This window comes from Sorex araneus, chromosome 3 (assembly GCF_027595985.1).
Source record: "Sorex araneus isolate mSorAra2 chromosome 3, mSorAra2.pri, whole genome shotgun sequence".
In the NCBI taxonomy this organism is placed as follows: Eukaryota; Metazoa; Chordata; class Mammalia; order Eulipotyphla; family Soricidae; genus Sorex; species Sorex araneus.
This window is the reverse complement of record NC_073304.1, coordinates 77,792,519-77,806,380: the sequence shown is the minus strand read 5'-3', so window position 1 is coordinate 77,806,380 and position 13,862 is coordinate 77,792,519. Positions and strand designations below refer to the sequence as shown.

The 13,862-nt window shown below is 39.5% G+C and overlaps 1 protein-coding gene across 1 annotated transcript; it reads right to left on the bottom strand.

Annotated features, from left to right (window-relative positions):
* Positions 1-11,444: 11,444 nt before the first annotated feature.
* LOC101543575 (olfactory receptor 4F4) lies at positions 11,445-12,410 on the bottom strand. The gene has a single exon (XM_004609746.3). The coding sequence runs from the start codon at positions 12,360-12,362 to the stop codon at positions 11,445-11,447; it is 918 nt and encodes a 305-aa protein (XP_004609803.2). The 5' UTR covers positions 12,363-12,410.
* Positions 12,411-13,862: the final 1,452 nt, after the last annotated feature.

The following is a 13,862-nucleotide window of genomic DNA, read 5'->3' as shown; positions in this document are numbered from 1 at the left end:
AAGAAGGGAATATCACTGTATCACTGTCATCTCGTTGCTCATCGATTTGCTTGAGTGGGCACCAGTAATGTCTCCATGGTGAGACTTGTTACTGTTTTTGGCATATTGAATGCACCACTGGGTAGCTTGCCAGGCTCTGCCGGGTGGGCGAGATACTCTTGGTAGCTTGCCGGGCTCTCTGAGAGGGGCAGAGGAATTAAACCCCGGTCGGTCAAGTGCAAGGCAAATGCCCTACAGCTGTGCTATCGCTCCAACCCAAGAAGGGAGTAAGCAGCAGATTTACAGAAGAAGTGTGCTCAAGGATAAGATATAAGAAATCATAAAGAACAGAGAAGAAAAACTTAAAGCAATAAAGAAAACATTAGAAATCTATGAGTCAACCTTTAAGAGAAACAATATAAGAATGATAGGGTGTTGGGGTTCTCCCTGGCCTTTGACCATCAAAGGTCACTGGACCTTTAGGTAGTGTCCCAGGTCCTGATTTCTCTGGGGACTGGGCTGTTGCCAGGGAAACCTGACATTTTCACAGAATAACATAAATTAATTGGCCTCCATTGTGGGAGGTGAATGGCATGATGGGATGGCATTAGCCCTTTATGACTCAGGGTCATTAAAGGGAAAACCTTTTACCCTGAACAAAAAGATTGATAAAAGATGGCTGTTACTGTAAGTCTGCTGGCATTTGGATGGGAAATATCTCTAGTGACAACTATAACAAACTTGTTTATAACATTCACCTAATAATTCATTTTGTGTTCAATCTTGTGTAAAAATAGGGTTCTTGGTGGAATGGAAGAAAATAATGGGAAAGTTTTAATGGAGGAAATTTTAACCAAATGATAGACATATAGTTTTTAAAATAAATCAGAACTTTAATACTATAATTTAGGTAATATGGCTTCAATAGTGTTATTTTTTGTGGTATTGACATACAGTCTTACTGTCTTCCCTAAACCAAAGTATCTAAGACTCACCATTGCTGTCCTTGTTTCCCCTCTAACCCACTTCTTCATTTCCCTTCACTATTTCCCCCACTTCTCAGTAATCTGAGTTTTATAATGAAGGCCAAGGGTTTGTTACTGTTTGATACTGTCTGTTCCCTTGATTTGTCATATGAATGTATTTTTTGAAGCATTTATTTATTTATTTAATGAATCACCATGAGGCACAGTTACAGACTTAAACAAACTTTTATGCTTATGTTTCAGTCATATAATGATTGAGTACCTATACCTCCGTCAATGCTTATTCTCCACCAACAATAATCCCAGTATCCTTCCCACACCCCCCATCCCATCCCCCCCCACACCTCTGTGGCAGTACATTCTATTTTGTCCCTCTCTCTCCTTTCGGGTGTTGTGGTTTTCAGTAGAGGTATTGAGTGACCATCATTCGGTCTATAGTCTACTTTCAGCACGAATCTCCTATCTCAAGCGGGCCCTCCAAGCACCCTTTATTTGGTGGTCCCTTATATATCTGAACTGCCTTTTCCCCTAGCATGTGAGGCCGGCTTCCAAGCCGTGGAGCAATCCTCCTGGTGCACGTCTCTACTATTCTTGGCTGTAAGTCTCCCATTCTGTACTTTATATTCTATGAATGAGTACAATCTTTCTATGTCTGTCCCTCTCTTTCTGACTCACTTCACTTAACATGGTACTCTACATGTTGATACACTTATATGCAAATTTTATGACTTCATCCGTTGTAACAGCTGCATAGTATTCCATTGTGTAGATGTACCAAAGTTTTTTTTAACCAGTTTTCTGTTCTTGGGCACTCAGGTTTTTTCCAGATTTTGGCTTTTGTAAACAGTGCAGCAATAAACATACAAGTGCAGATGTCATTTCTACTATACTTTTTTGCATCTCCAGGATATATTTCCAGAAGTGGTATTGCTGGGTCAAGTAGGAGCTCAATTTCTAATTTTTTGAGAAGCGTTCATACTGTTTTCCAAAAGGGCTGAACCAGTCGGCATTCCCACCAGCAGTGAAGGAGAGTCCCTTTCTCTCCACATCTGTGCCAACACCGGTTGCTTTTGTTCTTTTGGATGTGTGCCAGTCTCTGTGATGTGAGATGATATATCATTGTTGTTTTGATCTGCATCTCCCTGATGATTAGTGATGAAGAGCATTTTTTGAGGTGCCTTTTGGCCATTCAGATTTCTTCTTTGAGAAAGTTTCTGTTCATTTCTTTGCTCCATTTTCTGATGAGGTTGGGTGTTTTCTTCTTATAGAGTTCAACCAGTGCCTTGTATATCCTTGATATCAACCCCTTATCAGATAGGTATTGGGTGAATATCTTTTCGCATTCTGTATACTGTCTTTGTATTCTGGTCACTGTATCTTTTGAGGTACAGAAGCTTCTTAGTTTAAGATAGTCCCATTTGTTTATCTCTGTTTCCATGTGTTTGACCAGTGGTGTGTCATCTTTGAAGATAGCGTTAGCTTCAGTGTGGTGGAGGGTTTTGCCGACCTTGTCTTCAATGTACCTAATGGATTGTGGTCTGATGTTGAGGTCTTTAATCCATTTTGATCTGACTTTTGTGCATGGTATTAGGTAGAAGTCTGAGCCCTTTATTTATTTATTTTTTTTGCATGTAGCTGTCCAGTTCTGCCAGCATCATTTGTTAGAGGCTTTCCTTGCTCCACTTCACATTTCTTGCTCCCATGAATTTATTTTTAATAGCAGGAAGTAGAAAGCAAAAAGTGGTTTGTTTTTCTTATAAAGGAGGGTACATAAAATCAGAGCAGGTCTCTCCATGGAACCTCTTAAAGGCAAGAAGGCAATGGTTCAATGTAGTTAATATCCAGTCAGATTAGATCTTCCATAATACCCAGAGATTCTGCTCCTGGGCAGATACCCCTAAAACTCTAAAATATTAACACACAAGGATATACATATACCATGTTCACAGGTGCATTATTTACAATAGTCAAGGTCTAAAAACAGCTTATGTGCCCCCAAATAGATAAATAGATAACAAAATTCTAGGACATAGACTCAATGAGATACTGCTCTGCTAGGAGAAAAGATGAAATCATGTTGTTTGCTGTCCTTAAAGTGAAGTCAATCTGAAGGGAAAAGACAATTACTATATAATCTTCTTTATATGTGGAGTATAACAAAACAATGAGATTAGACAGTTCCCACTAGAAACAAACCCTAAGCTCTTGCCAACAGTGAGTAGCCAAGTGGCTAAAGGAGGATTAGGATAATGTGTCTTGGACAGTGTGGTGGGTTACTGGCAACTTTGGTGGTTGTGTAAAAAACTAGCATTGCAACCTTAATAATGCAGAAACTGTTGTAAATTATAAAATTCAAAAATTCATTATTATCTTTATAGTTGATAGTGAGGAGAAAAGAGAGACCAGCTATAGTAGATAAGTGAGGACTAAGGAGGGGGCCACCCACACAGCAGAGCCAGCAAGCTACCAGTGGCGTATTCGATATGCCAAAAACAGAAACAAAAATGGGCCTCATTCCCCTGACCCAGAAAGAGCCCCCAATATGGCAGCATTGAGAAGGACAAGCAAAGAGAGGCTGCTAAAATCTTGGGTCGAACTAGGCTGCCAAAACGAAGGACTAAAATGACTGTCTTCACTATTAACACATGTATGCTGGCATTGGAAGCATCCATCGAGGACTTGATGGTACAAATGCAGAAGATCAAGTATGATGTCACTGGATTGATTGAGATGAGAAGGCATCAATCACATCACACCATTTTCGACACCGGAGAACTGTTCCTTGGAACATGTGACAGTAGAGGCATCGGTGGTGTCAGTGTCCTCGTCAACATGAACTTGGTCATGAGCATTGATTTGTTCGAATTCCTAACAACCCGAATCAGATGCTTATGTTTGCATAGATGTGGTTCATTGCCAGTAGTTTTTATCTTTGTCATCTACTCACCAACATCCAACTACAATGAAGAGGAAAGTGAGAAGTTCTACGTGGAGCTGAAGAAGTTCTATGAAGAAGACCACACCTTCTACAAGGTGATTGTTGGTGATTTTAAACCCAAGATAGTACCGAGAAGGTTGCCTGAAGAACTCCACATCGGGACCCACGGCCTAGAATGAACAAACAGGGTGAGAGACTGTCTAGTTCATCATGTTGACCATGGTAACTTGCAGTTCCAGAATGCCAAATCTAAACATTGGAAATAAGAGTCTCCTGGTGGACAGTTCCACAACAAAATCACCACATCATATTCAATCGACAGTTTTGCCTAACCAATGTCTCTGCTGTCCCAATATTCCAAATTGGATCAGACCACCATATCCGTGTAAAATTCTAATTCATGGAGCAGAGAGAAAAGGCTGCAAAGGTTTAGAAGAGAATTCCCAGAACAACCACCAACTGGGAGCTCTTTGGCACTATTGCAGCAATATGGGAAGATGCAATTGTTGACAACATCTACGAGAAATACCATTGATTTGTTCAGCACCTCCATGATTATACTAGGAATGCTGAGAGAGAGAAAGCCACAAAAAGTCGCCTGTCTTTGGAAACTCTTGAGCTTATCCACCAATGTGGTCTGGCGCGAGTGTCAGGCAATCACAAGCTACTGTCTGAGTTCGCAAAGCTGGACAGAGAATCGATAAAGGAAGACCTCAAATAGAGAAGAACAGCAGTGTTGGCCAATGTGGCAGAAACCAGGAAAAGTATTCGCAACATCCTCCTGTTCTTCGCCAACTATAAGACCAAGATGACTGCCCTCTGACGTGCTGATGGATCTATCACATCTTCTAGAAGGGCAATGGAAAAGGTTATCCATGACTTTACTCGTATCTCTTCGATAGCCAGGTCCACCTGCCCACATACCTAATTCCGCAGGATGGATATGTCATTCCAAGCATTCTCCCTTCCGAAATCCAACAGGCCATTTCATCGGTAAAGTAGGGTACAGCACCTGGTCCAGACAAGGTCAGACCCGAACACCTGAAGAATGTGCTGCCAGTACTTGTCAATACACTGGCTCGGCTCTTCACATGCTACCTGTCTGAATGCAAGGTTCTGTTCCAATGGAAAACCAGCAGGACTGTTCTGTTGTACAAGAAGGGAGACATCCATGACATTGGCAAGTATCACCCAATCTGACTGTTTTCCATCATATACAAGTTATTCATTCGCATCATCCTGAATAGGATTGACAGAACACTAGATGAAGGACAACCATGCAAGAAAACCAGGTTCTGAAAAGGATTCAGCACAATTGACCATATCTACATGGTGACCAAGCTCGTTGAGGTTTCGCAAGAGTTCAAGAACATTCATTGATTTAAAGAGGACCTTTGATTCTGTTGAGACTGAAGCAGTGTCATCAAAGCTCTAGCCAAACAGGGTGTTCAAACTAGTACATCAGGATCCTCTGTGAGCTGTATTACGGATTCACCATTCTACAAGGAAGTGATCATCGACGTACAGAGAGGGGTTAGGCAGGGCGACACCATTTCACTGAAACTCTTCAGGGCCATTCTTGAGAACGTCATGTGAAGACTGGAATGGGAAGAAATGGGAGTGAAGATAGATGGTCGGCAACTATATCACCTCCACTTTGCTGATAACATCGTTCTAATAACACCAAACATTAGCCAAGTGGCACGAATGCAGGCCCACTTCGACCGTGAGTGTGGAAAGGTCGGACTGCAGCTGAATCTCACAAAGACAATGTTCATGAGAAATGAACTAGTTTCTGTTCCTAATGTTATCTTTTGCTATTTATTTGAATTTTAAAATTCGTATTATGTAAAAATAAACATTTTATGGTTACCCTTGTCTAGTCAGCCTCTGTGTCAAACTCTCTCTCTCTCTCTCTCTCTCTCTCTCTCTCTCTCCCCCCAACCCCGGCCGCTATGTTCTGCAATACAGATACTGAGGGGTTATTTTGTTTATTCTTTTACCAACTTTCAGCATGCAGTTCTTGTCCAGACAGATTATTTCCAACTATCTTTGTCATAATGGTCCCTTCTCTACCCCAATTGCCTTCACCCCAACAACTGAGGCCGGCTGCAGACTAATCATCCTTGCCCTTGTTTCTACTGACCTTGGGTATTAGTCTCGTATTATTATTTTTTTATATTCCACAATGAGTGCAATCATTCTATGTCTGTTGTTCTTCTGACTCATTTCACTCATCATGATATTCTCCATGCTCATCCATTTATAAAAAAATTTCATGACTTCATTTTTCTTAACTGCTGCATAGTATTCCATTGTGTAGATGTACCATAGTTTCTACAACCAGTCATCTTTTCTTGTGCACACAGGTTGTTTCCAGATTCTGGCTATTGTGAATAGCACTGTAGCACTGTCTTCCCACTGTTCATCATTTGCTTGAGTGGTCACCAGTAACGTCTCCATTGTGAGACTTGTTGTTACTGTTTTTGGCATATTGAATATGCCATGGGTAGCTTGCCAGGCTCTGTCCTGTGGGCAGAATACTCTTAGTAGCTTGCTGGTCTCTCCAAGAGGGATGGGGGAATTGAGCCCAGGCCGGCTGCATGCAAAGCAAATGCCTTATCCGTTGTGCTATCGCTCCAGTCCATGACTATTATGAATAGTGGATTAAAATATATTTTAGTATACCTGTTAACCATCTGTATATGTTGTTAGGGGAAATATCTATTCAGCTCTTCTCCTCATTTTAAATTTAATTTTTATCTTTTTTTTCTAACTGCAGCTAGTAGTGCTCAGAACTTACTCCTGGTTCTGTGTTCAGGGATCACTCTTGGAAGTGTTTGGGAGGCTATATATGATGCTGGGATTGTACTGGGGATGGCCACATTCAAAGCAAGTATCTTAACCTTTATATTATTTCTCAAGCACTGTTTGATTCTTTTTTTTAAATTATAGGAGCCATGTCCAGCAGTGCTTATGAATTCCCATGAACACATCTGTCCATGATCTGAGATGCAACCAGGAATGGATTTCAAAGCCTTGCACATGCTAGTATGTACTACTACAGTTATTTCCTTGGCCATTGATAGATTTTTTTATCTTGTTGTTGAGCCACATTAGGAAGTGCTCAGAGACTACTTCTGACTGTTTTTTTTTTCCTTTTGGAGGGCACTTCCAGAGGCTTTGGGGGACCAATGTGGGAGGGAGGATAACAGACTACCATGAATGGGTGTTGAACTTCCATTTTGCAAATCATGTGCACTAGTCCTTTGGGCTATCTTTTTGGTTCTTGTTCATGTATTGTTCCATTTTGAAGTTTTGAAATATATTTTGCATATTAATTCTTTGTCAGATGAGTGATGTGCAAATAGCCTCTCCCATCAGTATACTGTCTTTTTATTTTGATGCCTGTTATTTTTTTCTATGCAACATTTTATTTTTTATGAAGTCAGTTTGTTTATTTTTGTTTTTATTTCTTTGCCATTTGAGACATTTTCTCAAACTCATCTCTAAATCTGATGTTAAGGGAAAATATATAGTCTCCGATTTCCTCTGTATATTTTGTGGTTTCAAATCTTACACATAATCTTTAATTTATTTTGAATTATTTTTGTTTGTCCAACTTGGTGTTGGGCAGTGGTCTGATTTTATTCTTTTGCCTGTGATTGTATAGTTTTATTAACACTATTAACAGAAGAGACTTATAGTGCTCCATTTTAGTTAGTATTCATTTAGATATGGTTTTATTTTTGGGGGGGGTTCAGTTTTATTTATTTGTATGTCTATTGTTAATTAACTTACCATATTGTTTTAGATACATTCACTGTGATATTTTATATATATTTTTATTTACTTAAAATTTATATTTGTATTTGTTATGTAAGCAGGATTGGGATGGGCTCAAATGAAGGGTTCCAGCAATTAAAGAGAACATTCTGGGAGTGTGCCTGGTTGCTCTTATGGCACCTCTGTTTTACCTCCTCTCTGGAGGCCCTGATAGGAGATTTTGCAAACTTTTACTCACTTTTTGAAATCAATATGAACATCAAGTAATATGGTTGGTTGAGAGAAACCTAGAGCTCCTTCACTCTTCTCTGTGTCTGTGTAATCTCCAGGCTACTAGGGAGGGCCCAGAGACTCTCCCTCTCAACGCCTGGGTTTGGTGGTCTTGTGCCACTCACCAGGCCAGGGGTGGTCCATGCCATGGGCAGATGGAGGAAGCGAGGGCCAAGCCGGTTGGTTGAGCAGTTGCCGTTTATTTCATTATCCCCATGCACCTGTTCCAGACTCACTAAACTCCTCAGTCTCGTCTCACACTGCCCCTCATTCCCGTTTCCTCCTGTCTCTCCTGTTCATCTCTCCACATTCCCTCTCGCAGCCACATCTCTCATTTCTTCATATGCCTGCTCCTGCATTCTTCCCCTACATTCTTCTCTCTCTGTCCCTTTTGCTTTTCTCTCCGTGCTCCATCTTGCTGCCCTGGTTTCTCTCTCCTCTCTCTCCAACTCCTCAGCTTTGGGGGTAGATGCCACACCCAGTCCCATAGCAAAACCAGCATAAGAAAGCCTTTCCTTTGCTCACAGGCAAAATACCACTTAAGGATTTTTTCTCCTTTCCTTAGTCCAATAACTGAATTAACATATTAATTCTACTTCTTAATAGTAGTTATTTTGTATGGTTACAGTAAGAGACCCATTGAGCTTGTAGTGTGGCTCTTCACGGGACATCGCTCTATAGACTCAGACTACAGTGCTCAGGTTGGATTAATCATTCCTAAGCCTAGCAGGCTCCGAATCTAGGTATTACTTTTTGCATCATGACAGAATTTTTCCATCACCATGCTTAAACCTTATCGTTAAGTATTATGGTGCATTGGCCAGGCCCATTTCAATGCCAGGGTAGCACATACCTCACTGCTTGCCTTGGGTCCATCCAGTCCTTAGTTGGGACACTGATTTTGGGGTGCTAGGAAGTAAGGGCTACTGAGGCTTAAGTTGAAAGAACAGATGTCCAGGAGGTAAATATCATAGTCAATTAACTCCCAAGTTACAAAAGCATAGCATTGTCTTCTTGTGTCAATACAAAAAAGGACATTGCTCTGAATTAACTATGCAAAGGACTTAAAGAGAAGAGAAAAACAATATTTACAAGTCAACAGAGCACAAAGAAAGAGGTTACAAGTAAACACAGAGAAATGGGAGCACTGTGATGGGAGTAACTCAATAAACCCAAGCTCCCTGCAGAGAGGCTGAAAGGACAAAACAATGTTATCCTTATCCTACATGTGTCTTATTTTTCTCTCCTTTTGGCTTTTTGGGTCATATCCGACTTTCCCAGGGGTTACTCCTGGCTCTGCACTCAGAAATGACTCCTTGTGGTGCTTGGTTGTTAAGTTGTATGAGTAATTTTTAATATATTTTAAATATTAGCCTTTTAAGAAACATAAAAATGTATTTTTTCAATTGCTAAGTTGCCTGCTTGACTTTGTGATATCATTTTTTCTGTTTAAAGATTTTAAGTTGAATATTTTCCCATTTATTTTCTCTTACTTTTGTTTCATTTGGTATTGGAGTTGAATATACAGATACATTCTTGATGATGAGGTGCTTGAGTGTAGTGCTTATATTTTTATGTGTATTTTATGACTGTGGGTATATTATCTGAGTTATTAATCCAGTTTTAGTTATTTTTGATACAGTGCTAAACAGATGTTGAATTATAATTATGACTATAATTATAATTATTATTTTGCACGTGGCTGTCTAGGTTCCCTGTACTATTTGTTGAAAGACTATATAGATTTTATGCTCTTGCTTTATGTCAAATATTAATTTTCCATATATCCAGAATTATTTTCCAGGATTTCAGTTCTGTTCTGTTAATCTTAGTGTCTGCCCTTATTAGAGTGTCATGGTATTTTGATTCTGTTCATTGTATAGCTTAAATATGTACCCGTATTCATTATTACTTACAGTGTAGGTAGATTAATTTGACTTCAAAAATGTTCTGTTAAGAGCTAGTCATTGGGGTCAGAGAGATAGCTCAAAGGACTTGAGTGCATTCTTTGCATGCAGGAGTTCTGTGTTCTATCCTGAGCACTGGCTGGTTCTCAAAACATCACAAGGAGTGATCCTAAGTACAGAGCCATTAGTAGCCCCCGAGTACCACCAGGCATGGACCCAAACAAAAACAAAACCCAAGAGCAACAAAAGAAAAAACAAAAAATACAAAACTCTAAATTATGAAAAATGACATGTATGAATCCAAATTATATACTTTATCTCAGCATATTCAGAAATTTGTATACTTTAAAAGTACTTGAAAGACCTTTGGCTGGAGTGATAGTACAGTGGGTAGGGTGTTTGCCTTGCACACGCCTGACCCAGGTTCGATCCCCGGCATTCCATATGGTCCCCCAAGCACTGCCAGGAGTAATTTCTGAGTGCAGAGCCAGGAGTAACCCCTGAGCATTGCTGTGTGTGACCCAAAAGAAAACAAAAAAGACCTACTTATGTCCTGATGTTTCAGCCCATAGGAAGTCAAAGGTAAAGAAAACAAATCCATACTGGTAGACTCATTTTTTGTGTCATTCTTGATAGTAGATTATACATGGGTATAGAGATATAAATATTGCAATAGGAAGGTTTTTCTTTCAAACCTCTTTAAAGTTTACGTATTAGTCCTGTCACTAAGATATCTTTTCATTTAGAAACAGTGCAGTTGCTTTGATAATATAGGGGAAATGAGTCCAAGGAAAGATCAAAAATCTTAATAAACCAGTCTCTATAATATTAATTTTTGGGGTTAAATCCAACAATTTTAGGGCTTAGTCCTGGCTTTGTGCTCATGGACCACTCATGATGGTGTTGATGGAAACATATGTGGTGATTCTAGGGCTAAAATCTTGTTGATTTATATGCAAGGCAAGCCCCTCAATCCCTTCTTCAATTTCTTTGACTCACATATCAGACTAGTACTTTTCTTGGAAGAAGAATACCAAGTGATGCTTAAGGGTTAAACCTGGCTCTGTACTTAGGAATTACTACTTGTGGTGCTTGGGTGGGGAGGCATGTGGGATATCTGTGGTTTAGCCAATGTTGGCTGTGTGCAAGGCAACCACCCTACCCATTGGTCTGTCACGTGACTTGACTAGTATTTCAGCTTTCTGCTATTATTCTGATGACCACTCATAAAAGCAGAGGAGTGAACAAATTCTAACATATTTATGTCTTTTATCATTTTGAAAATGTGAGATAGTATCTTCAAATTGTGACATTAATTTGCATATATATATAAGATTATAATCACAGGTTTGTCAAAGAATAAGTTAATGCAACATTTGTGACAATTTTTTGAAAATTCCTAGAGGTATGGCTATGGCAGTTACAGTTTTCTTGAACTTTACTAAGTCATTTATGAAATTTACAATGAACTATATCATTCACTGTCACCCCATTGCTCATCGATTTGCTTAAGCAGGCACCAGTAACGTATCCATTATAACTGTATCATTATTTCAGATTCATTTCATAATTAAGCATCTAAGTTTTTACCCTGGAATTGACATTCTGTTTTAGGAGCCGTCTCATTGCAGATTTCATGTCTTTATTCCTTAGTGTATATATGATAGGATTCAACAGAGGAGTGACCACAGAATAAAACGCAGCAAGAAATTTATCTAATGACTTAATAGGGAATGGCCAGGCATAAATAAAGATACATGGTCCAAAGAACAGAAGAACTACTGTAATGTGAGCTGTCAAGGTAGACAAAGCCTTAGATGACCTATCTGAAGGGCGATGCAGGATGGTCACTAGGATAATAGAGTAGGAGATGATGAGGAGAACAAAAGAACACAGAGTGAGTATGCCACTGTTAGCAATGACCATGATATCCAACTTGTAAGTATCTGTACAGGCAAGTTTGATGACCCTAGGAAGATCACAGTAAAAGCTGTCAACTTCATTTGGACCACAAAATGGTAAGTTCACAGCAAAGGCCAACTGGCTCACTGAATGGAGGAAACCAGTTCCCCAAGCAGCAGTCGCAAGGCCAACACATACGTTTCCTCGCATAATTGTGGTATAGTGAAGGGGTTTGCAGATGGCTATGTATCTGTCAAAAGCCATGGCTATAAGGATTACCATTTCACTCCCACCAAAGAAGTGAAGGAGAAATATCTGAGTAAGGCAGCCCTTGAAAGAGATGACTTTACGTTTACTGAAAAAGTCGGCAATCATCTTGGGAGCTGTGACTGAAGACAGACACAAATCAATGAGGGAGAGGTTGGCCAGTAGGAAGTACATGGGGGAGTGAAGATGGGGGTCAGAAGTCACAGTTAGGACAATGAAAAGATTTCCAAACACAATTCCCATATAGAATACAAAAAAGAATACAAATAGGAAAATCTGGAGTTCTTGAGAATCGGAGAGTCCTAGAAAAATGAACTCTGTCACCATGGAGTAATTTCTCTCATTTGTTGATTCATTCCAAGATATAGTCTTCTTTGTGACCACGGAGAAGAGAGGGAGAAATAAGTGAAAACCATTATTTTCAAATCAAAACATCAGTTTTGCATGACTTGTATTATATAATGATTCTCTATAGTTATTTCTAAAACCCTTTAGAGTGCACATAATATGAAACTAGTTTTATTCTACATCCCACATCTGATATTGCTATGTTGCTATATTGAAATATAGTTCAATTATCCAGCTCTCTTCAGGGTTTACATTCAAGCTAGTTTTGGTGGAGGAGGGATTTACGCACAATTAGCCGAGCTCAAGGCTTTATTCCTGTCTCTGTTCAGTGATAGTTTCTGGTGGTGCTTTGGGGATAATATACAGTGACAAGGATCCAGCTCGATTCAGAGATGTGTACAGCAAGAGCTTAAACTCATGTATTTGCTGCCTAGCTCTCATGGCAGTTTTATTCCTAATAAAGTGCTCCTTTTCTTGCCTTGTCAGCCAAATTTAGTCCATAACTCCATTTACCTCTGTATTCTTTGTTGCTGATCTTCAAAAACAGTTTATATTCTGCAGCTCTTGTCATTACTCTTTTATGATTTAGTTTTTGGAGTCACACATAGTGATGCTCAGGACTTAATAATGCCTCTATACTCAGAGATCAATTCTTTTTTTTTTTCGGGTCACACATGGCAATGCACAGGGTTTACCCCTGTTTCTGCACAGGACCACTGCAGGCGGTCTCAGGAGACCATATAGGATGCTGGAAATCGAACCCGGGTTTGCCACGTGCAAGGCAAACGCCCTATCTGCTGTGCTATCGCTGCAGCCCCCTCAGAGATCATTCTGATGGTGTGAGGGGACCATACAGGCTGCCAGGATCAAACCCAGGTTCGCATGCAAAATAAAGGCCATACAACTTATTATCTCTCTCATTTCCATAACTCTTAAATATCCACTTATTGTATGAATTTTATATTTTCAAAGTATTATATTATATACGTTTTTTGAGAACGTTATTAGTTTTCCATTATATTACTTTTGTGTATAGTTCTTGAAAATCCTATAAAACAAATCATTTTCAATATTGTTATACAAGGAAATTGCAGTGCATTAGTTTCACACACATCTGTGGCCCTTAAGCCTCTTTAATACTGTTATTTTTGCTTTTGTAAATGTGCATAATAGCTATATTTACTCTCATGGTAATTATGAATTTTAAATGAAGTAGTAAAATATTTTGCAAAGAATTTAGTGGGTTTTCAATACAATTTTATAAGTATTAGTAGCACTGTTGTCCTGTTGTTCATTGATTTGCTCTAGCGGGCACCAGTATTATCTCCATTGTGAGACTTATTACTGTTTTTGGCATATCGAATACGCTACGGGTATCTTTCCAGGCTCTGTTGTGCAGACGGATTACTCTTAGTTGCTTGCTGGGCTCTCCGAGTGGGACAGAGGAATCGAACCCAGGTAGGCTGCATGCACCCTACC